The sequence below is a fragment of the Clinocottus analis genome, unplaced genomic scaffold, assembly GCF_023055335.1.
Source record: "Clinocottus analis isolate CAN_PGR_092001 unplaced genomic scaffold, fCliAna1.0.p SCAF_18, whole genome shotgun sequence".
Taxonomy (NCBI): domain Eukaryota; kingdom Metazoa; phylum Chordata; class Actinopteri; order Perciformes; family Cottidae; genus Clinocottus; species Clinocottus analis.
In genome coordinates this window covers 10,514,180-10,539,032 of record NW_027175909.1, presented here as the reverse complement: position 1 = coordinate 10,539,032, position 24,853 = coordinate 10,514,180, and the positions used below count along the sequence as shown (strand labels likewise).

Below are 24,853 nucleotides of genomic sequence, written 5' to 3'. Positions count from 1 at the left end.
CGTTCGTGCACCTTTTAAGCAGAGGAAGTATCACTAGAAACCATGACGTTGTCAACCACGCCTGGTTGCAGTGTTTATGTAAAGCAAACAACATGTCAAAAGACCCAAAGTAATCATAAATGTACAAGAAACTATTAACAATTTCACAATGCAATATGATGGGAGCCAAAACAGTATACACATGTACATGTTGTAATAAAGTCGTACTTCGTCCTTTTGGACTTCTGGGAGAAATACTATAAGAAAATAAACATTATGACTATACACTTTTGAGTAAATTATGGTTAATTTATGATACATTTTTTAATTACATTTTGTACACATTTTCTTATATAAACACTATATACTGTATATTCTTGTTTTGCACATCGCTTGGTTTGTTCTCATGTTGTTTTCTCATGCATCTGTTTTCTTCGATGCAGCGAATATAACATTATATAACCAGTCAGTTGATACAATTTCATTTAAATTATTATGTCAATAATTTAACAAAATTGACGGCTAAACTAAGACAGTAAGATGCATTGACGCTGCAGGACACCTTGCACCTTCATCGGCTTTATTCGTCTGCATACACAATATTACTGTGCGGCAAATTCAATTTGTGGCTTGCATTTGCAGAAGGTAAACTCAGCCAAACGCTGTACCCACAATGCAAAGCCATGCTATCAAGTCTGTAGCAGAAGCAGCCTGGCTGCGAGCAGAAAAACAACAACAGGCTACTTTGCGAAGCAGGCAGCTGCATGGATAGCGACAACAACGACGACCTGGATTCCACGCATGCAAAGATATTTTCTCAAACCTAAATGCACCTTAGCCTTATAATGTGAGTAATGTAGGCTTGTGCGTGTTCTCCACCAGCTGAAGTGATATTAATCCGCTTCTTTAAGGGGAAACTGTTTGCAGGCTAGCCGGCTGGCTCGCGAGCTATCTGCGTCTCTCTATGTGTGAGTGTCTTCCGGCAGCAGCGGTGGCGGCAGCAGCGGTGCCATGAACAGTGGACTCCCAGCCTCACCTGCTCCGCTTGGGGGTGCCGGAATACCCAATGTCAAGGTGAAGTTTTGCCGATATTACGCGAAAGACAAAACCTGTTTTTATGGGGAAGAGTGCCAGTTCTTGCACGAGGATCCGTCCATATCGAGTCTGCCGCTGCACGGTGGCGGGAGCCCAGTCCCGATGTCGATGGCCGGAGGTGGCGGGACCCCAGCGGTGTATTCTCTCGGCGGCTCCGTAGCGGCCTGTCCGGGCAGCGCGGGCACTGGTGTGCCCAAGAAAAGTGAAACATTGGGTCCTGCAGGCGCATCTCTAGAAGGGCAGCTGTTAACAAGTGAGTAACAACCACAAGGCCTCACACGGGGGGGCGGACTCTGACTTTACTTTTGGGCCTTGTTGGGCTTTGTTAAAATCTAGCCCGAGGATTCATTTGAGGCCTCGTCACCCCCAAAACAACGTGGGTTACATGTTACCTGCCAAGCATGACCCACGGCCTCCAGGGTGCAGCCAGCACGCGTTGTGCTCGTTGGTGGTCTCGTGGATAACGTTAGCTTTGCTTTCTGGTGGTGAAGTTGTACGTTATGTGTTGTGACAACATGTAACAGGAGCCATGCTGCTGCTGCAGCTCGGAGGAGGAGGCCTGCTGTTTCTATGACAGCTGTGAGGGAACAAGTCTGCAGCCAGCTACTGGAGCTAAACTAGCTTCAAGCTGACCGCTTCAATTCACTTTAATGCGGGTGGCTTGGCTGTTTAATAGGATATGTGCGTTTTAGTATTAGCGCCCTTTGTTTAAGCCCAGTTAAATGGTGGAAGTAAAGTGTAGTATTACTTGTTAAATGTAGTTTTAGTTTACTGTTTGCTAACATTAGCGTAGCCACATTAGCCGCGCATCGGTGTAGCATTGTGTTGTGGTGGCTTCACAACATAAACAAACCGCAACTATAATCCACATGCAACTCAAAAGTTAATCCCGTTATCTTTAACCTGAAACCAATGAAACCAGTAACGTTGATGTTGGAAAATTGTATTAAAAGATACTCTGTGGATGTCGCTCTGTGGGAGACTTGAATTGTGGCTCACACTGAAATGTTTTTTTTATTTTTTTTTACATGCTTTTAAATTAGCTCTGTGTTTGCGGATTCACAAGCATGCAGTAGTACTGATCTGCACATGCATTATTAACCTTACTAGTTTCTGTTAAACCAAATTATAGCTCTCTTGCTGTTTTTTGCTCAACTTTGGCTTCTGTCATCCACAGTCCCAGGGATGGAAGGTGCAACCCTGAGTGATGCCAATCTAACCAACTCTTACTTCAGCAGCAGCTTTATTGGGGTCAATGGGTTTGGAAGTCCAGCAGAGACTAAATACTCAATGATGCAGGTACAAAAGGGAAGCTGTGGATTCAAGTCAGTATGAACATACAGCAAGACAAAAACTGTGTTAATATTGTTGTTGCAGATCCTCACGTAAAATGAGACACTACATTAGTTGTTACTTTTTTTGCTTGTATTTATTTATATAGTTTATGTTGTATTTTTATTCACACATTTTATCATAACACAATGATTTTTGCTTCTTACTTAATAACAAACATTTATGCACATTAGAGTGTCTTCTGTAACGCTTCTGTTATCTTTAGCGTATGACTACCAGCAGCAGCTCTCCCAGTCTCAACGATGGTGCCAAGAACTTCAGCCACAGCACTCATGGTAAGACTCTCGTTGCTCACCGGAGCAGTAAGCAGTACTCATCCATTTAATATTGAAACGGCCACTGCTCAACGCTTGCACTGTTTGGTCTTCGCAGATCCAGTGAACTCTCCGACATCCTCGTTGTTCAGTGATTTTGGTGCTCTTAGTATTTCCCAAAGGAGAAAGGTGAGCACACAAGCATCTTATCCAAATTAGTGCTTTTAAAGTTCAGTATGATTATTTAAATAAGTATATAGTTGAGTTTTGTCTTTATTGCTTCCAACAGGAATTGTAGATTGATGTAAACTATTGCATGTTTTTTTTGTGGCACCAGACTCCTAACCCGGCAGCAAGTGAGTTCGTCCCTAAGGGAGCTCCACGTATGGCCACTATGGTTCAGTCCCCTGTCCAGGCCTTTCCCTCGCCTCTCTTCCCACATCCTGGCCTCAGCAGTTCTACAGCTGCTGCCCTGGCTCCTGGTGAGGGTTTTTGCAGCATCAACAACAGAGAAAGCACCCCATTATATCTGCTTTGCTTTACTTTCTACATGGCTCAGTTTTTTTTCTATCTTTGGCTCTGAAATTTTATAGTTCAGGAAGTTTGTGAATTTTCTTATGTGTGTAGCACAACATGTGCTTCTGTTAAAACAAAAGCAGACTCTCTCTGTCCAATTTTAGGCATGTCTCTTTCTGCGGGATCTTCTCCTCTCCACTCCCCAAAAATTACACCACACACCTCACCTGCTCCACGTCGGCGCAGTCACACACCAAACCCTGCCAACTTCATGGGGCCCACAACTGCAGCTGACCAGGGTCCTCACATGATCCAGAAAGAAACTGTAGGGGGGACCACCTACTTCTACACGGACAACACCCCGGCACCAATGGCTGGGATGGTATGTGCTACACATAGCGTGCTACTCTGTATTTTAGTTAGTGAATACTAAAGTTGTGAATCTACTAGATTACTTTTGAATTTCTAACCATACACAAAGATGCAGCATCACATCATGACATTTGTAGAACAAATTGAAAACAAGGACATTGCATTTAAACCATTATCAAATCTGAGTTTTTTTTTTAAAAGCAAGAGCTTTGACCCCTGAATTTATGACCCAACACTTAAGTCTGTGAGCTGCCCTTTTTGTAGTTGTGTGCCTACACCTCACATACTTAAAAACCACACTCATTGCATCAACTATGAGTTATAATTTGGCATCAGATGACATTTTGCTGCCTTCTTATCACTTCATTCATATCCTGATTTAGAATTTTGTTTCATCATATTCTGATATTCATTTGCCTAGTTATGAACTAATACTTGGGGCAGAAATGACTTGTCTGATCTCACTGATTTTCATTTCTCAATAAAAAGGAAGCTGTATATATTTTTTTGGTTTCATTGCAGGTGTTTCCTACATACCATATCTACCCCCCCACTGCGCCCCATGTGGCTTACATGCAGCCAAAAGCCAATGCCCCTTCCTTTTTCATGGCGGATGAACTCCGACAGGTATTTCCCACTCGCCCACCACCTTTTCCACTAAATATTTTACCTGTCTTCTTCTGTAGAGGGGATGTCTGATGTGATGCACTCTTATTTGTCTTCCAGGAGTTGATAAACAGACATCTGATAACCATGGCCCAGATTGACCACTCAGAGAACCCAGGTACAGGGTCTTCTCTGTTTTCTGAACAAAAAGTTGTTATTGATTAAATAAATTCTTAGCAAAAAATATTTTTTAAGTTCACAGAAAGTGTGTATTGTTTTGAACAATACCATTTTAATGCGATTGTTGGCTTGTAAACAAAACTGCATTGCTTACTTGAACAAATGTCGAGTTGATTTCCTTATATGAGTGTGGAAGGGTGTTGAAATATGTTTTTGGGCTCTGAGGTTTTGCTGAAATAGTTTGTGTCGCCGGCCATACAACAATTGGCTAAAATTGTGATTGTGAATAATGACATTAAGGTGACATTAATGTCTGAAAATAAATCATGTTGTGTCGTGCCAGTTTAGTATTTGTCAAAACAAATAATTGTTCGTATTGGCTGTGACCTAAAGTGTACTTCAAATAGTTGGATCGGTTTGTTGTCTATATATTTTTTTCTTTTGAAACTATGTCTCTTTGGCAGATGTACCCTCTGAGGTGGACAGCTACCACAGCCTCTTCCCGCTCGAGGCCCTCCCCCCACCAAACCGCATGCAGAAGACCAGCAACTTCAGCTACATCACCTCCTGTTACAAGGCTGTCAACAGCAAGGATGACCTGCCTTACTGCCTGAGGAGGATACATGGTAATAAATGTGTTGATATGAAATGGTCTTCCAAAGTAGCATAACACATATGACATAAAACCAAAATAGCCAATGTCAGGAAATATGTAATGTTGTAAGTGGCTAACTACAAAACATTGGCTGGAAGAGAAAACAATTCGCTTCCAAAGAAGACCAAAACATTTCAGAAATCTATTTTAATTTTTTTTAAAGAGAGTTTTGGTGATTCGAGTAAGTAATCTTTCTTGAATGACACTTTCCCAACCAAAATTCAGAAAATAAAACTGGATTGATATAAGTTAAGTTATTTGCACAATCTGAATAATGGTTCATTTGTTTAAAAAAAATAAGAAAATAAACCTTTATATTTCCTGCTATTCTGGAGAAATTAACAATTTATTTTCCCTCAATAGAGAAAATAACGCCTTGCCGTTGGAACAGATAAAACTAAACAAACTTAATTTGATCTCTTATTTTTATTTTTGATTATGAGGACTGCAGAACATTTGGGATGATTCCTCTCGTACATTAGAATAAACATGAAATGCATGTGTTGTGGCTGTCAGGTGGCAAAGGGATAGTGTAAGATATAGTTATATTTTTAATTGTCTATTTTCTGTCCTGTGTATCTTTTAAAATGTCTCCAGGTTTCCGCCTTGTTAACACCAAGTGTATGATGCTGGTGGACATGTGGAAGAAAATCCAGCACTCGAATGCTGTAACACTGAGAGAGGTCTTCACCACGAAGGGCTTTGGAGACCACTGTGAGTGTGTATTGTGTTTAACCATTTTTTATATCCAGGACTTTTGTTCTGTTTTGTGTCTTCTGGATATGGTAATGTTTTACATAATCTACATGCTCCACAAGCTCTTATGCCAAAAATGCAAAAATGTTGGATGCACATTAGGGTGGATTTGTCTTCTTGTTTCTGCAGTGTTGCGTTTATACTATTGAATAGTTATTTGTCACCAAAGTTTTGCTCTCTTTGCCCTCAAACGTTAGTAGTAGTGATGAGGAACCCAATTCGCTTATAGACAGCCTCCGCTGTCGGCAGACAAGTCAGCCACTAGTTATACTATGAGCAGCATGTATGGAAATTAATGAAAATATACAAGTGTCTAATTTGGATCAGCGGCCGATCAATCGGTGATTCTGCAAAAAACAGGGACAAGAGGCATTATTTAGATGTTTTAACTATGTATAGCTGTTAGCACTAACTCTTTCTCATATGTCTCTGTTTGTTCTAGCGTTGGTGTTCTCCTATGACTTCCATGCGGGTGCAGAAACCATGTTCAGCAGACACTTCAATGACCCAGCAGCAGATTCGTACTTTACCAAGAGAAAGTGGGGTGAGTTGGTCTTCCCACCATTTCACCTTCATAATGAAATGGAGGCAGCGTCACCTGAGAAGCCCATCTACACCCCTCTGCTTCCGACATATTGAGTTTGTTTATGAGTTTGCTAATGAGGTCATCAGCTTTGGTCTATTTGGGTGTTTGTTTTAAGGGTTGCTGTGCCTGCAGTTGTGTCTCACATCCGGTGTTTGATGGTTTAGTGAGTCGTTTTGTGTACAAAACGACTAGATTACTGTAAATAAAGACACATTTCCCATGAAGTTTAAATGCCTTAAACTACTCTTCTTGATGTATTGATGCTTCAAAGAAGATTCAATTGTTTGGAGTTTGTGAAGCTTCCTAGTTTGACAGTTAGCATGTGTGTGTCTGTGCGTTTGAGACGTGGGGACCTAAAGGAAACTGTGGCTGAAACTGATCCTAGGGCAGGTGCTACAGGTCTACAGGAATGCAGACAGAGGAAGCAAAACCATTTAGATCCTGTTCTCTGTCTACTCTATATTAAAACACTGATAACAAACATTAATGTATGTATTGAACAGTAGTACATACAAAGAAATGCATCAAAAGAACTTCATCATGTTGTGCAAATTAATTTCTTTCTAGAATGGCCGTTAGAAAAACAAACAGTTTGGCCATCTCAACGTTACTAGTGTAAATGTATGTTCTGTTGTACAGTACACACCCAACACGCATCACCAGAGTAGCACTACCCAACTGTGTGGTGGGGGTCAGTTACAGAATATTACAGGTAACACACAGTTTTGAATCGATTGTAAACATTATTTCTGGGAACAGTGAGCTATATATATAGTTTATTTTTTTTAACAAACAAATGTTTCTAGTGTTCTCGAAAGTAATCATCAGATTAGGTTAGTTGTCATTTAGGTTCGGAAAAGTACGTTAGAATAACTGAAAATGACGTCTCTCACTGACATTACAACTGCGAGTGACGGTTTATCCTAAAGATAAGAAAGTCAAGGAAGGTGACAGTTTGAGGTCTATTTTATGAGTAATATCTAGCCCTGGAGGCTGGCTGCATTTGTGTGATAACGCATGTCTCTATGTGCAGGACAACATGAACCTCCCCCGCCACGGCAGCATGCAGGTTTGCTCCCCGAGTCTCTGATCTGGGCCTACATTGTCCAGCTCAGCTCGGCCCTGCGCACCATCCACACTGCTGGCCTGGCCTGCCGTGTCATGGATCCCAGCAAGATTCTTATCACTGGCAAGACAAGGTACACACACACATAGATGCCTCTTCCTTCAGCATGGGGGAATAAATATGGGTGATTAGAGCCTGTCTCTTGTAGCCTTCAATGGTGGTGTACGGAACAACACAAATGTCAATGGTCACTGTAAATACACGAATAGCGGAAGAGTGTTTTCAGTTCGGTTTCGCAACCATGTGGTTGAGCACACTCGGTACACTCAGACATGCACATAAACTATTCATGACAATGGTCTCTTGTCTCTGCAGGTTACGACTGAACTGTGTTGGGGTGTTTGATGTCTTAACCTTTGACAACAGTCAGACCAATCATCTTGCCCTGATGCCACAGTATCAGGTACCTTTTATGATTCATCTATCATCAATTAAACATGAATAATCATAAAAGTGCTAAGTGGGAGAGTTGTATCTCATCTACTTAATTTCAGAATGTAAGCACTTTTTTTTCGAAATGAGACTTTTATCATTTATATGGACATTTCTGTGATTTTTGTTTTGTAGCAAGCAGACCTGGTGTCGCTGGGCAAGGTGGTGCTGGCGTTGGCATGTAACTCATTGGCTGGTATTCAAAGGGAGAACCTGCAGAAGGCCATGGAGCTGGTGTCCATCAACTACTCTTCAGACCTCAAGAACCTCATTCTGTAAGAAGGGGATGGGGGTGCAGCATCTTTAAGTTACTTAGAGCATTCAGATATACTATCTATCTAAATGCCAGGTGTAACAAATTCAGACGAGCCTATTGGACGACGCTGGAATCTGGTTAGCGAGTAACCTTTGCTGTCAACAAATTAGTTTGAAAGGACTTTAGGTCTCAAACTTAGTCTCCAGTCAGTCTATTAAAATTAGTCTGAAACTGACAATTACAAATATGACCCGTCAAGTTTTAGGTGTTTACATTACCGCCTTTTCTACATGAGTCAAGCAGCATTTGAATACCCTTAAAAAGGCTGCGACTTGAGTGTTTGCATCAAAGGTGCTGTCCCATGAATTTTTTTCCTCACATTTGTGGAAGAAGCTCACCTGAAAATGTATGTTTTTGTATGCATGCAGGTATCTGCTGACTGAACAATCTCGCCTGCGCAGCGTCAATGACATTATGCCGATGATTGGAGCTCGATTCTACACGCAACTCGATGCATCGCAGATGAGGAATGATGTTATTGAGGAGGATCTAGCCAAGGTATGGGAAGAGTGCTGCATTTATGTTAAAAAACACAAACGAAGAATTTAGAAAGTAGGTATCAGTATGCATGACTTAGTTGTGTTCTTGTCGTGGTGATGTTCTTGGCCGGTGGCCGGATATAGGCCATTGGTTTAGTGTAAGAGGGAAGTTGTGTGCACACAGGAAGTTGTAAGGTATATTGTAGGCTTCACAGTCTCGGCTTGAATTTAGTCTCACTTTGTTAGTGTGAATATTTGAAACCATCTCACCTCGTCTTCTCGTTCAATCCCCAACTTCCCCTTAACACCCTGACTTTGTGCACGTCAACCAAACAACTTCAATATTTGTTTTAGTGTTTTTAACCTCCTAACTGCAAAAAAGATGTCTGTTTCTGCCTTTTTTATTAGATGCTCAGCAGGTCTCACAAAGATGTCTGCAACAAAAGTTCAGGAAAAAAATGATTATTAGAACAATCACCAGTCTGCAGTAATAATAGAGCAGATTTTCTGGTTCAACCTGCCTGTGATCTGCTGGTATGTGTGCTGACGGGGAGAGTGTAAGTCTTTCTGGTTTATCGGAAAACATCCCTGCATAGTGTGTCGGCTGAATGTGTGTCTGCACACATGGAATAGTAACTGTGTTTTTACTTGCCTAGTGAGCCTTAAAAACACTTTTTAAAACATCTGCACGAAGACCAAGAAAAACACAATGTGTGTGTTTTATCCCTCGTCAGTCCTGCGCATAACTGGTCTCCAGCATGAAGCAGATTTTCATAAATGTTGTGTGACCGACACGATGGCTGCATTATTGCAACACCATTCTTGTCAAGCTGCTGCTTTTGTCTCAATCTTCTTATTTAATCATATATAGGATTGTACTTTTTTCACTTTTGACTTTTTCAAACATTTAGATTTGAGCAAGAATAATAAAAGATCTGCACAGCAAGCAACAATGTCATAGTTATGCACATTAAACAAATGCAGATTGTTCTAGGTGCTTCAAGTAAGTAGAGTACAAACATTCAATTTAATAATCACTTTCACCTCTGACTGAGCTGAAGAGTCGACACTAATCTATTCCTGCTGTTGGTGTTTCTTGACATCAGTCTGAAATCTGCAGACAGCGGGTAAGCTGGCGTTAGCGAGCCAGCAGGCAGAAACGGAGTAATCAAACTATAATCTGCACACTTTTCAACCAAGTCCTGTCTTCATGTCTCATAAGAAGAGATCAGATCAATAAGCAGAAACTTGAAGTCTTGTGGAAGGGCAGATTTAGACCATCTGTACTGAAAAGTTTATCTAAAATGTTCATTAGAAATCCAATGTTGAACCAAACAGTAAGTAAGTCAAAAGCAGCTGGTGTTACATGATCGGTTAATTGGTTTTCAATCATTTTTACTTTGCCCAACAGTGCAGAAAAATAATGACACGGTGAGACAGGCAGAGAGGAGGAAGAGAAAGGAGATGCATGAGTAAATTATATCTGCAGAGGTAGAAGGTGAGCCACAACTTGTTGACAATAATCTGATGTGGAGTCAAAAACAGCCAGCAAACATCTCCGGGAGCTCATTCTACAATATTACAGCAGCTGAGGTTTTTTTTAAATTCATCAGTGACGTTGGAGCTGGTCATTGCTGTCTTGGATTGCTTTGAATAATAATAATAATAATAATTATTGCTTTGATAATTAGTGGAAACTGTGCACAAAATAGTTGCATTTAGAAGAACATGCAGCGGCTTTTAGTAAGGAGGAAGTGCCCTGTGAAACCTTCAAGGATCCAGCACCATGTATGGACAGAAAGTGTAGCAACAGGTTTCAGTTTCTGACATAGTTCCCTAGTTTGTTATTTTAATGGGGTACATTTAAGGAGAAATTGTCACTTACCACTCCAGCTTTAACATAAAAAACGTCTCAACAAACGTTATCAACAGAATGTGAAGAGGCTAGAGTTGATGTTATGTCAAAGACATGTATTTTGTTGGTGAGATATATACTGAAATTAGCACGTTGACCCGCTGTCTCCAGCCCATCCTTTCTAGTAATGACACCACTTGTACCTCAAGGTGATGGTAGCACCAGTCTGCTCTCAGTCCAGAGAACAAAGAGGTAGAGCTGCACCCGAGGGCTTGTCAATCTTGTTGAAGGTTCAGGGTTCGTCTGTAGTTTATTTATTTGTAGATTTTGTTAATTTCGTCCTGCACGCCACCAGGATACGATTTCACCAGGAGGGCGGCGGTCAGAGGCTCCTTGAAATGAACCTTCAGTTTGTGGTTAGCTGGAGCAACTCCCAGCGTTGGGGTTTGTGCTGGTAGAATAAAATTATAATGTTAATAGTGTTATTTTGATTGCCTCTCAACAACATCCCTAAAGCGCTTAAAATGTGCTAAAGGCTAAATTGATTCTTACTGGCTCCGGCTGCAGAATATATTCCTCACTTGGGCCCAGATTCCCAAGTGTGTTACTTCCAGTTCATTTCATTTTCAGCCTGTTGAGAAAATAATTCTGTCATTGCATACGTTCAGGTACATATTCTATATTCGACCTCTGCATTTGAAAGACCTAATAAGCATTTTAGGAGCAGTTGGCAGCTGTGAAGCACCCGGGGAGCAACTCTGTGTTCAGTTTCTCGCTCAAGGACGCTTTGACATGCTGGCGTTCAAATAGCCAACCTTGTGATTAAAGGATGACCCACTCTGCCCACTGAACCACAGCCGCCCTCTACCATCAAGTCTGTGATTCACCCTCATTAAACCTCACCAGTATCTCTCTGTGCGACGGCTCACAGACTTAGTTGAGGGATGCTGACGATTTACTTTCTGTAAATACTTCAAACTCCACATGAGATGTGTGTTTTAATAGCTATGCTTTTCCCTCCTGTGGTTTCCTGCTGACCTCTTACCAACTGTCTCATTAAGGCATAAATTACCAAAAATATATTTAATGAAAAAAATTGGCTGAATATGAATTCCTTTATTTGCAGGAGGTGCAAAACGGCCGTCTCTTCCGCCTGTTGGCCAAGCTGGGCACCATCAACGAGCGGCCAGAGTAAGTCACCCGTGTATCGAGATCTACCTGCATGTGTGATGTGTGATGGCGTTGCTACTCTGTGACCGTGTGTCGTGTGACTCAGGTTTCAGAAAGACCCGACGTGGTCGGAGACGGGCGACCGTTACCTGTTGAAGCTTTTCCGGGATCACCTGTTTCACCAGGTGACAGAAGCTGGGACGCCCTGGATCGACCTCAGCCACATCGTCTCCTGCCTCAACAAAGTCAGTGGGCTTTCTTCTCTTTTTTGTGTGTTTTTTTTTTAATTCACTAAAGAACTGTTGTTTATTTTGTCATGCATCTCACATGGCTTCTTCTCAGAACATCTGTTTACGCGTCACATGCGCTGACTAAAAAGACATGTGTTTGCCGATGAGAGGATAGAAGTACGTCTATAATAGACCTTCTATCGGTGGTATTTGGTTAGCAGGTGGTCATTGGTAGGAGCAGCGGAAACCTTCATCTCTTTGCACTTTTAGTTTGTCAGGTAATTTTACTATTTTATAGTGGGAAAGAATCTCAAATAAGACCACCATCTTAACTTTGTTGTAGATTTATCACAAGTTGTTGAAGAAGTGAGTTTACCGTTTCATAATAAAAAGATATCCAAACGGGAGTTTTTTTTGTTGCCAAAATCACTTATTTATTCATCAACTACAGATTGCAGCTTACTTCAAATCCTTTGAAATGTATTATCTATACTTACATTTTCCTACAAAATGTGAGTGTTTCTGACTGAGTCCTCCTGCGTTGACACAGCTGGACGCTGGCGTTCCTGAGAAGATCAGCCTGGTGTCGCGGGACGAGAAGAGCGTCCTGGTCGTGACCTACTCGGACCTGAAGCGTTGCTTCGACAGTACCTTCCAGGAGCTGCACGCTGCAGCCTCCGGCTCTCTGTAGCGCCCTCTTCGGGCCCGGGATGGGACTGCCTATACCTGGAGCACTCTATTGCACTACGGCGGAGGACCAGTCTCATGGAGATGACATCAGCATGGCGAAGGCAGCGGGGCGGGGCTTCGTGAACCTCAGTCACATACACTGACTATGTCCACCAGGAAGGCTTTTTCTAAAGTGTATTTTTTTTAGTTTTCCTAAATCCCCGCAGCTGAAAATCGTAAAAATAAACCGGAAAAAAACACACAAAAGGACAAAAACGGAAACTGTGACGAACAAGAACGTTGACATTTTTTTAGATTCGGGGAACAAACAAGAAACAAACCATGAGGTTTTGAACTTTTTTCTGGCTTTTATTGTTTCCACATTTGGGGTTTATTTTTCTGAGGAGGATGCACTAAGATTTTAATTTTTTTGTTAATCTTTTGTTATTTTTATCAATATGTGTGAGTGGCCTACAGGGTGTACAGAGAGCTAAAGTCACACATGAATATAAATACCAGAGCAGGCAAAAGAACAACAATTAAATGAAATCCAGCTTTCCATGGACTTCTATCCTCCGGCTGGAGACCACACCCCTTCATTCGTGACGCACTAGGACACAGGACGCACCACTCAAGGCTTTAGACCCCCTTTGCCGTGGTTGTTGGTTTCCCCTCAGAAAGGACAAACCACTTGGGCCGGTGTGAATGGTTCCTCAAACTGGAAAACTCGATGGATCGTGAACATTTTTAGTTCAGGAGTTTGCAGAACACCAGGCTTGTGGATTGATGGGCTACCATCGACTGGGTTTTGGGATTTCAGGAGGTAACTTTTTTTTTTTAATTTTTTTTTTTTTAGCACTGAGGAAGGTGTGTCTTCTCCTGATGCCGGTTATCAAGTGTTTGTTATATACGCAGCAACCATCTTTTGATTAATGGACGCTTTCGTGACATGAACTGCTCAAGGAGGGGTCTTTTTGGTTTGGCGGTCTAGCACTTGGTTGTCGCCAGTGGGTGGGGCTTCTGTTGAGGTGGAGCCACAGCTGCCTCTTTGTGGAATGTCCTTATTTTGTCCCCCACCCGACCTCCTGCGCCCAACGTTCCCTTCCTGTCCCTCTCTTTTACTCTCTCCTCTTCTTTCTGCTTTCATCCCCATCTTCACTTCCCAACATGAGGTCCAGGCCACTCTACTTTTGAGGAAAAAGTGACACTTTTTGAGATTTTTCTATCTGTGTTTTCTCTTTGCTCAGATATTGTGCAGGAATGCATGATGGGAACTGGGAGGGCAATTTGTTTTTGCCTCAATTCAACTTTATTATTCTGTGGACCAATTCCAGCAGGGGTTTAGGGGAAGGGGAAGGGATGGAGGACACAGGCGAGAACAGGGCAACGACAGTTATGTTTTATTTGACTTTTAAAGATCATGAACTACACATGTGGTGGAGACAAAACAGTGCTGCTTGGATGGCTTGGATTTCTCTCAGGATGACCAACAGCTGGAGGGGCCCAATGATTGAATGTGTTTGGCCGTCATTGGTCGCCCCTTGTCCAGTCAGATAGATGAGCTACAGTGAAGTGGGTGGGACGTCTTCAGTTGGAGGCTTTAGGAAGTTAGTGGCACTGTGGACACCACGGTGCGAGGGATATCATGTTGCCCTTAAGTACGGTTTCTATTCCGTTGATGATTTGAATCTCTTCGACTCAACTTCACTGTATTAATTTGATGCAAACCTGCTTCACTCTGATGAAGAGATAAAGCTCTGTATAATTACTGTTTATGATTCCCCTGCCTTATTCTAGTTCTCGGTAGCTTTTGACGAGTGCGCCCCAGCAAAAGACTGTAGAACATCGCGTCTTGTGTCTGAACCGCAGTGTCGTATAAGAGACAAACCAAGCTTAAAGGCATAAATGAGATCAATGTCTTGCTTTTACGTAGACTTTTCAAAGTTTTCATGGAAGTGGATGATCTGTACTTGGGGGTAACAAACCTGCAGAGAGCTGGCAGTGTTAGATCATGTACTACTTCCTCTGTTTTAGTGAAATGAACAGACAAAAACACATTTGGTGAATGTGGTGCTTTAGAAAACCCTCGAAACACACACAGAGACGCACACATGGCCCCCGACTCGGTCCACACAATGTCAGTTCTCATATCACTATCTTCCACATCATAACAGACACACACACTCCGGTTGATATTAGTGATGATCTTCTTCTCCTCCTCCACATCAACACACCTACAATCACCATCTTAGTATGTTTTATGCCCCTCTTGTGTTCATTGTCTCAAATTTTGCAATATTTGTGTGTACAGCAGTATTTTAATAAAGAATACCAAAACTGATAGATGCAGCACAGCGTCTTGTTTTGCTCTTTGGTACATTACAGTTTTTAATCTATTAAATAAAATGTGTTTACAAAAATGTTTAAACGACACAAATGGGTTTTAATTATGCTCATCAATGATTGAGCATTTTTAAAAATGAAAATACCAGCAAATAGAATATAGTTGGTTCATTAAGTGAGGATTTCACTACAAACACTGCATGTCAACACCAGGTGTCTGTCAGGATGCGTAACCACTAAGGTTAGAAAAGAAAAAAAGTGGGTTAGATGCAGATATTGTAGTGGATGAATCACTTGATTTTTTTTGTTTTGTTGGGCTGAAACAAAAAATTGTTTTGATTAAAGAGACCTCTGCCGCGAACATTTGGTCTATATATATTGGTCTAAAAAGGTTAACAAATAACAAAGTCTTCGTCTTTTTTTGTCTTCAAACGCCATAAATAAGTAAATTAGTGTCACGACAAATTCTCAGTTGAGAAGCTGGAACGAAGAACTATTTTGTATTTTTGCTTGAAAAAATAACTTTCAACACCATTGCTCATGCATTGTGTTTTTTGTAAATAGAAATATAGTAAAAACAAAAACGGCCTACGTTTGGTCAACTCAATGATTTGACTTAATTCCATATCTCACAATACTTTAATATAAAATCAAATATACACTTTTGCCTTGTTATTTTGTACTCTGTCTAATATAGCGGCACGTACAATTAATGTGTTTGTTGAAACCTTTTTATACAAATAATGTAACTGTTGATTTTGCAGACTAGTTTGCCTCAGAGTGGTGTTTCACATCATGTTGCGTGAGGTGGACGACTGTCAACTAAGTGTATATTAACATTTACAGAAAGATACAGACTCAGAACATTAAATTAAATACAGATAGATACATCCCGTCACATACTATATAACTCAGTGGGTAATAACTTCTTTTTCTCTCCAGCATATAAAAGCTGTGTAAGAGGAACCATAATTTGATACAGCAGTGTTCCTCTTAACAAAGCTCAGCACATGAGGTACCAATACAATACACTTGAATAGTTGTAGGTCAGTAAATACGTTCTGCATAACTGCATAAGTACAACCAGGTAACGCTTAGCTGCTCTGGGAAGGGTTGTGTGTGGTGATGCAAGCCATTACGTGGTAGGACTGGAGAGGCTTTGTTGTACAACGTCATCGGGTTTTGTGAACTTAAGAACAGCAAAGGGATGTGTTGTGTTAAATCTAGAGAAATGCTCTTTTAAGTTTGGTTGAAGGAGGAAAAGGAGGACTGATGAATGCATGCAGATATAACGAGGTAGAGGATGCTAACAGCAAAGAAGAAGAAGAGCAGAATAAGTTGTAGTTGACTAAAGAGTGTGAGCAGGACAACGTAAACCCTGTATGAAGTTGTCAAAGAACAGATGCTACAGGGACGGGTAGAGAAAAGCAGAGTTGTAGTCCGGAGGAGGAGATCCGCCCTCGTCAGACTCCCAATCACACGGCAAGATGGAGGGCTTGTTGTCCCAGAGACCTGTGATGTCACTGCTCAGGACCGGCACCGGCTGGTCCCGGCACTCAGTGAAGGCAAAGAACCTAAAAGCATACATATTCAGAGTGATAACCTCGTTTGCCATGCACTGAACTGTCTGTCATTAAATGAAATCATCATAAAAGTCACAGTTTAGAATCCTAATGAAAATAATAATATGGAATTTTATAAGAAATATAATGTAGCATGCCATATATAATTAGAATTGCACATTATTGGAAGTAAAATTGTTGTAGCATGGTATGCCAAAGAATATCAGGATGTTATGCCATAAAAATGGCATAACAAATATAATAGTTTGGCCTGTGAATTAAATTGTATTAGTTATCCGCACTGTTAGATCTGTGCAGAGTGCACGTGATTTAAGCTTTCGGTCTAAAGGACCTTTATCAGAGCAGAAGGGTTCAACTGGAACGGCAGCTGAATTAACATTAAACATTTACTAATTATTTGCTAATCGCACTCTCTTTAAAATGTCATAGTTTAGTCGGCCATTATAATGTCATAGTTCCAAAATGTAATACCTCAGAAAATGCCATTTAAGACGTTTTATCGGCAAATTGACCTCTCAACTTTTTTAAGTTGACATTTGAATAAGTTCCACAATGTGTTCATCGTCACTGTGTTTTCTGATGTGCGATGATTAACAGACGATAAGACGTCTCGGTGGGAGGAAGTGAGAGATTACGTAAAGGTCACCTGCTGAATTTCCTGCTCTTGGTGCCGTTATTCCACGTCAGACTCTTCATTTCCTCGGATGGTAGGACCATGCCGCTGTCACTCTGCTCCTGAAGCACAGAGGAGGCAAACATGCAGTTTATTGGTGTTTCTGTTTTTATCTTTGTTCATCTGTTTTCCTTGAAAATAATCAATTCTGACAAAGTTAGGTTCCATCTTTGTCTTATCCCGGGCGTGCGTGTGCGTGCGTGTGTGTGTGTGTGTGTGGGTGTGTGTGTGTGGGTGTGTGTGCATGTTTATCAGAAGCATGCAGTCAGAAGTAAAAGTGTTTTCTTACATCAAGACTGTCTGGCTCTTTGCAGGGAAGTTCCTCAAACGTCTGAAGTGTGGCCATGCCCCTCATGTAGCTGGATAGTGGATTCATATTCAAAACATTGACATTTGGAAATTTCTCTACTTTCTCAACCTGTTTCCTGTTATTTCAGTTTTCTCACACATCTCTTTACACTTTCACATCAGCATCTGTCATTTTCTCCCCTTTTCTGTCATTATTTTAGTACAACACTTCTCGAAAGTTGATTACTCATACACGTAACATCTTAAATCAAGATGCACTGGCCCAAATTTATGCTGCATATTAAATTCAAACCTCACCTTAGGTTTGTGACTGCAAGCACGTTTTCTTTGAAGGTCTCACTGTGGCCAGTGTCTCCAGTTATAACAGCTCCTAGAGGAATATAATCCTTCCCATCCTGTGAAAGAGAGGGAACACAGCTTATTGTATTTTATAGAAACATTTTGTTAGACAAGAAAGAAATCATAAGCCTGAGGTAGAAACATTCATAAGAAGTCTGACCTGCTGAACCCTGGCTTGCAGCAGGTCTCCCAAGGTCTCCACCAGGTTAGTGAAGGTGGGTCGATCTGAGGGACTGGCCTCCCAGCATGCCAGCATGGTGCTGTAACTACAAACACACAGGTGCAGTGTTTGATTTTCACCCAAAGCACTAACAGCATCACTACCTGGGTTACACAGGAACATGACATACATGTTTCAATTACCGCTATTTATAACCTTGTTGGACCTCTTTAACTCTGCCCCTGCCTCCCCTACTGATTATAGTGTTGAAATGTAAGCACCCACATCTCAGGTGTGCTGTATTCAGGTGCTCGCATCCTTGTTCCCCCCTTCAGTCTGTGGCAGAACTCTTCATCGATGTGAAGACCAGGGTATGGAGAAGCACCTGTTGGACACACACACACACACACACACACACACACACACACACACACACACACACACACACACACACACGCACGCACGCACGCACGCACAGAGACATCAATACCTCAATATGTGAAGTTGTGAACGCATCCATCCAAATTGGAAGATCATAAGCTATCAGATCGTAGCATGTGTTGCAGTGCTTTTTGAATTGCAATGTGTTTCTGTTATTTTGTCCACCACCTGTGGACGTTTAGAACAAAACTGTGGTGTGAGGGCTCTCACCCAAGGAGAAGATCTCCCACAGCAGAATGCCGTAGGACCACACGTCACTCTGCGGGGTGAACACCTTGTCGAAGATGGACTCTGGAGACATCCACTTGAGAGGGAGGCGGGCCTGTCAGCCAATCAGAAGACAGGAGCAGAGGGAGCAAAGATCACTGGTGGGGAAACACTTAAAGTTTGGCTGGTTGAAAAGACGTTAAAAAATGTCACATCATGTCCGTTAATGTCTCCGAAACAGTTCATTGTGGGAACAGCAGTTAGAGAACGCATCCTCCTCCAAGTTGTATTAAAACTTGCATTGTGGTTGAATCAGTTATGGCCTTTTAATAACATCATGTATAGATGTCTTCTTTCAACCACATAAATAACAAAACATGATGTCATTTACAAAAATAACTTTAAAAATGAATAAAAAAGCCATTTTGCCTTTGGGGAGTGTGTTTCAAGTCGCTGCAAAAGCAGTTTATTTTGTAAATGTACACACAGTGCATCAAGTATAACATGCAGAAAAAAATGGCCACACCCTGGTTATTTTAAGGTTGCATGTAACTTATTTATGACATCCTAAATATAAAATACTATGAAAAAAATGGTTTAGTACTTTAAATGTTGAAATGCTGGAAGAATTGCATTGACCTTTCAAACTTTTGCTTTCATTGTTGAGGTTTCTTTTTCTTTCTTTTTCTTTTGGTGTGAACGCAGCATAAGGATGTCGTCAATCAATTGTTCGTAAAATACTTTCATACATCGGATTTTGGAGCCACGTTGCTCATGTGTACTCACATCTCCTTTGCGGACGTAGTCGGGGTCTTTGTAGATGTCTCTGGCCAGGCCGAAGTCACAGATCTTGACCACTTTATTGTCAGAGAGCAGAATGTTCCTGGCTGCCAGGTCTCGGTGAATACACTGACGCAGAAGCAAGGAGAACACAAACAATTACACACATGAAATACACAAGTGTACCTGTGTCCACACACACGCACACACACACACACACACACACATCTAGTATCAGACCTTGCGGGAGGCCAGAAACTCCATTCCTCGTGCCACCTGGAAGCTGAAGGAGATGAGATCCTCCAGAAATAAAGGAGAGTTGGAGGCAGATTTGGGATCTAGCGGAAGCAAGAGAGTACTATTAAAGCATTTTGATTATGCATAAATATCATATATATTATCACTATGCTCATGGCTTACTGAGGTGATTTTCTTGCTTGTCTTTCTCATCACACTCAGACATGCTGGCGACACAACCTCCATCCTTTCCTCTGGCAGGCTGAGATGGAGAAGAATCAGTGAGATGTTTCCAATCATTGTATGAAAATAAAAACTGGGATTATGTGACGTTTGTTTGTTAGTGGTTTCGGTTCATTGGTTGAAAGAATTTCATGAACATGTTTTGCTCTGTGAAAATGACCTTTAAGGCTGCAGTTTGTTATGTCTAAACCTGTGAAGAAATTAAGGAAGTAGCCGTCCTGCTTGTGGACTGATAACATATTTGAGCCTCAAACCGATTGCAGAAGTGAGTGTTTAGGTGTAAGATTTTGAAATTGTGTGCGGCAATGAACACCGCCTTTTATTCTTTTTTTCTTACTGCAAGGAGAAGTGTGGGCCACACCGTGATGTGTAAACTCCATCTGCACGTCTTGGAGGTACTGTTTTGTGTGAAACATGGTTATCACGACACCATCTTTAATCGCATTGGTAGACTCACCGTCTCATGCACAAACACGTCTCTCTTTCCTTTCAGGAAGGCAGAAATATTTCCATAGCGACAGTATTCTACAATGACCATCAGGGGCCCTGCAGACACACACACACACACACACACACACACACACACACACACACGCCCACAAACGCACACATATTCTCGTTAGTGTGAGGTCACAAACGCACACATAAATACTCATAGCTCATAGAACACCACTATGCACAGCATATATATAGAATATACAAGCGTATGTATAAGAGCACACCTCCCAGTTTGGTGCAGGCTCCCAGTAGGTTGACCACGTTCAGATGATGTCCAATGTGGTTGAGGATCTTCAGCTCAGTCATCAGAGCTTTGTGTTCGCTGGCTGTAGCTCCCTCTGGTGGACAAGAGGCAGAAAAGAGAGGAAGAAATGTTTTCGCTCAGAATTAGTGACGTTATTTTCTCACAATACCAGGGACCAGATGTTGTACCTTTGAGCATCTTAACAGCCACAGTCCTGCAGCTGGAGGCGTTGTCTATACCAAAGGCAGCCGCCTGCATCACCTTACCGAAGGCTCCACGGCCCAGAGGTTTCCCTGTGAGAGAGAGAGAGAGAGAGAGAGAATGGGAGTGAGGCTTATAGGGGGGAAGGGAGTTGTGTTTTTCTGTCAAATTGAGCTACTTCATTAATTACTATTATTATCCCTCCTGGGCGTGAGATGCTGATAAGAGAAGACCCCATCAACAGTCCATCTAGCTGAATCCCACCCTAGTGGGCTGATTAGTTCCAGTCTACACAGTTTACACCCCCCCCGCTGTTGATTAGCTCACCACAGACAACACAGACACAAAGTCTGATTAATGGAATGAGAGTCACTCCCAATAATAATCTGATAAGACCTCTGAGAAAGTCTTTTTATCCGTAATGTGATCTAAAATTCCTTTGCTCTCTCCCATCGTTGGCGTTGCATCCACAAAATCCTTCATATCACAATTCACTGACGTGAAAAACATCCATTTCTGTATTTTTGTACCTAATTTGAGTCGCTCCCGAGGAAACTCCCATCGGTTCGGGTCGTATTGCAGTCTCTCACACTGCTCCTCTATTGGCCCGTCTCCACTGTCCAGAATGATTGACAGGTACTTGGCTTTGGTGTTTGCGCTACTGGGCTTTGGAGAAAGAATAGAAAACCCATGCTAGTAATATACCAACACTGTTGTTTTGTTGAATTTTGTAGAAAGTTGTGAACAGAGACTCCAGCATCTGAGACGTGAAGTCATGGTGCCAAAAAGCATGTATTTAATATGAATTATTTAAAAATCAAACCCGAAGGACAATTAACATGGACTAATGGGTGGTGTGAATGTTTAACCTTGTTGAGAATCTATTTAAATGCCCTTAACTGGGACCATCTTTAATGTATTGTTGTATCTTAGTACCTCAGAAAACAACGCCATCTTGTTTTATCTCACCTGTCTCAGTTTGCGTATGAAGAGCGTCAGCAAAAGCCAGAATAGAGCGGCCACAACACAGGTACAGGTGAGTGCGGGAATCTCCAGGAACGATGATTCTGTCACCCCTACACACACACAGACACAACACACACACACACACACACACACACACACACACACACACACACACACACACACACACACACACACACACACACACACACACCACAAATACACATCAGTGCTTAATTGGTTTTATATTTTGCGTTAGATTGAATGTTCTTTATCCTCAAGCAGCGCAGAACTTTGAATATTATTACTTGCATCAAGATGAAAAGAAAACATTAAAAAAAGGATTTCTCTCCTCTATTCTGTTCAGATGATTTAAACATTTTGATAATCTGAGATACAAATTGATGAATACATAGATAGATAAATCAGGGATACTTAAAATATATAATTTTGTTAGGAGCCTGATGTTTAAATATTTCTTCACTCTTCCAAATGGGGGCACTGTGTTTTCACTGTTATCTAAAATTCATCCGCCCTACTCATCAAGTCACAATCTCATTTATTTTTTCTTGTCTTAATTTCAAGACGTGAAAACGCTCAGCTCAGCTAAGTGTGGAGCCTTTTTGAGATGCAGGACGGGCCCTTCTGGAGGAAATAAAAACGGGAGACAGTTTCCTTCCTGACTCACCAGAACACAAAAAACACACACACAAAAAAAAACCACACACACACACACATGCACGCACACACACACGCACGCACATACCCACACACACACACCGCCACACCTCCCGCAGAACCGGAAGTGTGTCGTACCAGAGAACGATGCTCAAACTGGGGGGTAGCAGAGCCACATCGGGCCTGTCTACACCGGACGTATGACTGATGTGTTTGTTTGAGTGTCTGTTTGCGTGTTTGTGTGTGTGCTTGTGTGTGTGTGTGTGTGTGTGAATGAGGAGAACTGGACAAAAGGAGTGTGTCCTACAGTTGTATTATGTTAAGGTGATCAATGTTTACTGAAGAATTGATAAACAGACATATAACCTCCCATTAATAGAATGGACACACCATGCCTCCTCCGTGTATAAATACATCTATAAAAACAATATGATACTTCATGTCTATACGTCCAGACTGTACATCTATTTACAGGACTGGGAACAATGGGCATTCAGACATAAACGTCCTAAACGCAGCCAATCAAAGGCAGACAACTGGTTGACAGACACTCACCGTTGACCCATATGAAAGCAGAGCTCTCGGCAGACCCCCTCACGTTGGTGGCCTGGCATGTGTAGAGGCCCTGATCCTCCACGGTGATCCGATCAATGTGGAGGGTCCCATCGTCTAGCGATATCACGATACCTAAAGATGGCGGCACACACTCTTAGACTCCTGAATGCGGCTGCGGGTTGGGTGTTGAAGGTATGTGCTTTACCTGAGCCCCGAGACAGAGCTCGCTCGTCCTTGTACCACGTGATGGTTGGAGGCGGGATGCCTTCAGAGGGACAGCGCAGGCTCACTGAGGCGCTGGCGTTGACCGTACAATCTGTCAGATTGTTAAGCAGCACCGGAGGCTTCAGAACTGAAAGGAGAAACACAGACACACCATGAATATGTGCGCTTAAGAGTATGTTTGTGACACTTTTGTCATATTACTTAATGTAACTACAAAGTACTGTACTTACTATTCCGTATGTTACTTGAGTATTTACATTTCATGCCCATTTATACTTCAAATAGTTTACATTTTTGAGGAAAGTAATGTCATTTGGATTTTATATAACTACATAACAGTCTATCAAGTAGTCAAGAGTTAACAATTTGACCAACTAAAATAGAAATATAACGGATGAAAACTTTACTTTTTATACTTTTAAACCTGCATTAATGGAGTGTAGTTGCAGTTATTTATAGACTTAAGTAGATTGGTAATGAAGTGAAAGCAGAGCTATTTTCCCCCACTGTTTTCTGGACCAGTGCCACTCCTGGACAATAATATAATCGCGCGCTGGTAGTGACACATTTTTCCAGATTAGTGGCCTCGGCTTGAAACTGTGAGTCAGCTGACGTTTGGGCTCCTCTGGGCTCAGCCTGAAATACTCTGCAATACAAACCCTTTTGTACAAAGCAACAACAATGTAGTATTTAATTAGGTGGACCGTTATTGGACAATGAGTGCAAACAATGAGTTTAATGCATTTTTTTTGCTTCCTTCTCATGCACAATAATCACACGACATAATCACACCACATCGCTCCCTGACTCTCTTTGTGTTTGAATCAGAAGCAGCTTCATTGGCTATGTCCGTTGACACATACATGGAATTTGATTCTGGTTTCACGTAGCTCTCATCGTACGTACAGTTACATATATAGTTTTTTTACTCCATTCTCCCTCTATTTGTCTCATTTTCGCTCCCCAACTTCTCTCTTTCTGGTCACGGTCTCCATAGTAATTCCCTTGTGGGGATCCCGGGGGAGGAAGTTGACGTGTTGAACCCTGATTGTGTAGAGAACGGCAGTAAAATACATGAAGAAAAGTCACTTAACCAAGGCGACTGATTGTTGTTTCCCCTATCTTCCTCCTGGACAACAATTGATGATTGTCCGCGGGGGCTTGGGCCTGACAGTGTCTGATTGGCTGATTGTTCCTCCGGCCCTGTGTGGGGGCCTGTAAATGTGGCATTGTGGGAAGTACCATTGTGTGCTCTTCCTCCAGACAAGAGCTCATTCCCACGTGAAAGAGGTGCTGAGCAGGAGCGCGAGAGCAAAGGCAGGGTGGGGCCCCAGGAAGTCGTAGGGACCCAATTCCCAACAGCCAAACTCTGTGAGAGGGAGTGGGTGTTGTTTGTATTTATGTTTGTGCAGATTAATTAAATTAGAAATTAGGGAGATCAAGGCAATTTTCTTGGGGCCCCTAAGACGATACAAATTATTCTCTGGTACTTTCAAGAGCACTGGTTCAGCTCTGGGGCCGCTGAGTAATTTAGCCTGTGAGGAC

At 41.9% G+C, this 24,853-nt stretch overlaps 2 protein-coding genes across 5 annotated transcripts in view; one reads left to right on the top strand and one right to left on the bottom strand.

The window, feature by feature from the left end:
* Positions 1 to 642: 642 nt before the first annotated feature.
* Positions 643 to 12,876, top strand: pan3 (poly(A) specific ribonuclease subunit PAN3). 3 transcript variants are annotated; one of them, XR_011077746.1, is made up of 18 exons: positions 643 to 1,327; positions 2,252 to 2,373; positions 2,633 to 2,702; positions 2,800 to 2,870; positions 3,019 to 3,163; positions 3,341 to 3,579; positions 4,092 to 4,196; positions 4,296 to 4,353; positions 4,820 to 4,981; positions 5,608 to 5,724; positions 6,209 to 6,310; positions 7,386 to 7,551; positions 7,794 to 7,881; positions 8,046 to 8,185; positions 8,595 to 8,724; positions 10,117 to 10,203; positions 11,687 to 11,751; positions 11,837 to 11,869. XR_011077746.1 is itself a non-coding variant. In XM_068581256.1 (18 exons), the coding sequence occupies exons 1-18, from the start codon at positions 991 to 993 to the stop codon at positions 12,649 to 12,651; spliced, it is 2,397 nt and encodes a 798-aa protein (XP_068437357.1). In that variant the 5' UTR covers positions 647 to 990; the 3' UTR covers positions 12,652 to 12,876. The 3 variants fall into 3 exon arrangements, 2 of the variants coding, with proteins under 2 accessions (XP_068437357.1, XP_068437358.1); XM_068581256.1 differs by lacking the exon at positions 10,117 to 10,203 and adding an exon at positions 12,511 to 12,876 and having other exon boundaries at positions 647 to 1,327; positions 11,837 to 11,975; XM_068581257.1 differs by lacking the exon at positions 10,117 to 10,203 and adding an exon at positions 12,511 to 12,876 and having other exon boundaries at positions 649 to 1,327; positions 3,362 to 3,579; positions 11,837 to 11,975.
* Positions 12,877 to 12,996: 120 nt separating this feature from the next.
* flt1 (fms related receptor tyrosine kinase 1) overlaps positions 12,997 to 24,853 on the bottom strand; it is a 31,444-nt gene continuing 19,587 nt past the window's right edge. For both annotated transcript variants that reach the window (XM_068581253.1, XM_068581254.1), the window contains 17 exons: positions 23,289 to 23,435; positions 23,084 to 23,215; positions 21,857 to 21,963; positions 21,418 to 21,553; positions 20,875 to 20,979; positions 20,667 to 20,780; positions 20,402 to 20,490; positions 19,885 to 19,963; positions 19,705 to 19,802; positions 19,471 to 19,593; positions 18,688 to 18,799; positions 18,322 to 18,421; positions 18,037 to 18,142; positions 17,835 to 17,932; positions 17,518 to 17,587; positions 17,202 to 17,290; positions 12,997 to 16,546 (listed from right to left, as the gene is read on the bottom strand). In XM_068581253.1, the coding sequence (XP_068437354.1) occupies positions 16,378 to 16,546; positions 17,202 to 17,290; positions 17,518 to 17,587; positions 17,835 to 17,932; positions 18,037 to 18,142; positions 18,322 to 18,421; positions 18,688 to 18,799; positions 19,471 to 19,593; positions 19,705 to 19,802; positions 19,885 to 19,963; positions 20,402 to 20,490; positions 20,667 to 20,780; positions 20,875 to 20,979; positions 21,418 to 21,553; positions 21,857 to 21,963; positions 23,084 to 23,215; positions 23,289 to 23,435 (1,874 nt within the window). In that variant the 3' untranslated portion in view covers positions 12,997 to 16,377. The remainder of the gene's footprint in view (positions 16,547 to 17,201; positions 17,291 to 17,517; positions 17,588 to 17,834; positions 17,933 to 18,036; positions 18,143 to 18,321; positions 18,422 to 18,687; positions 18,800 to 19,470; positions 19,594 to 19,704; positions 19,803 to 19,884; positions 19,964 to 20,401; positions 20,491 to 20,666; positions 20,781 to 20,874; positions 20,980 to 21,417; positions 21,554 to 21,856; positions 21,964 to 23,083; positions 23,216 to 23,288; positions 23,436 to 24,853) is intronic.

Coding starts and splice junctions, on each gene's coding strand:
- pan3 (XM_068581256.1), top strand. CDS start 991: ATGAACAGTGGACTCCCAGCCTCACCTGCTCCGCTTGGGGGTGCCGGA. Junction 4,354..4,819: donor TGACCACTCAGAGAACCCAG/GTACAGGGTCTT, acceptor TCTCTTTGGCAG/ATGTACCCTCTGAGGTGGAC. Junction 6,311..7,385: donor CTTTACCAAGAGAAAGTGGG/GTGAGTTGGTCT, acceptor CTCTATGTGCAG/GACAACATGAACCTCCCCCG.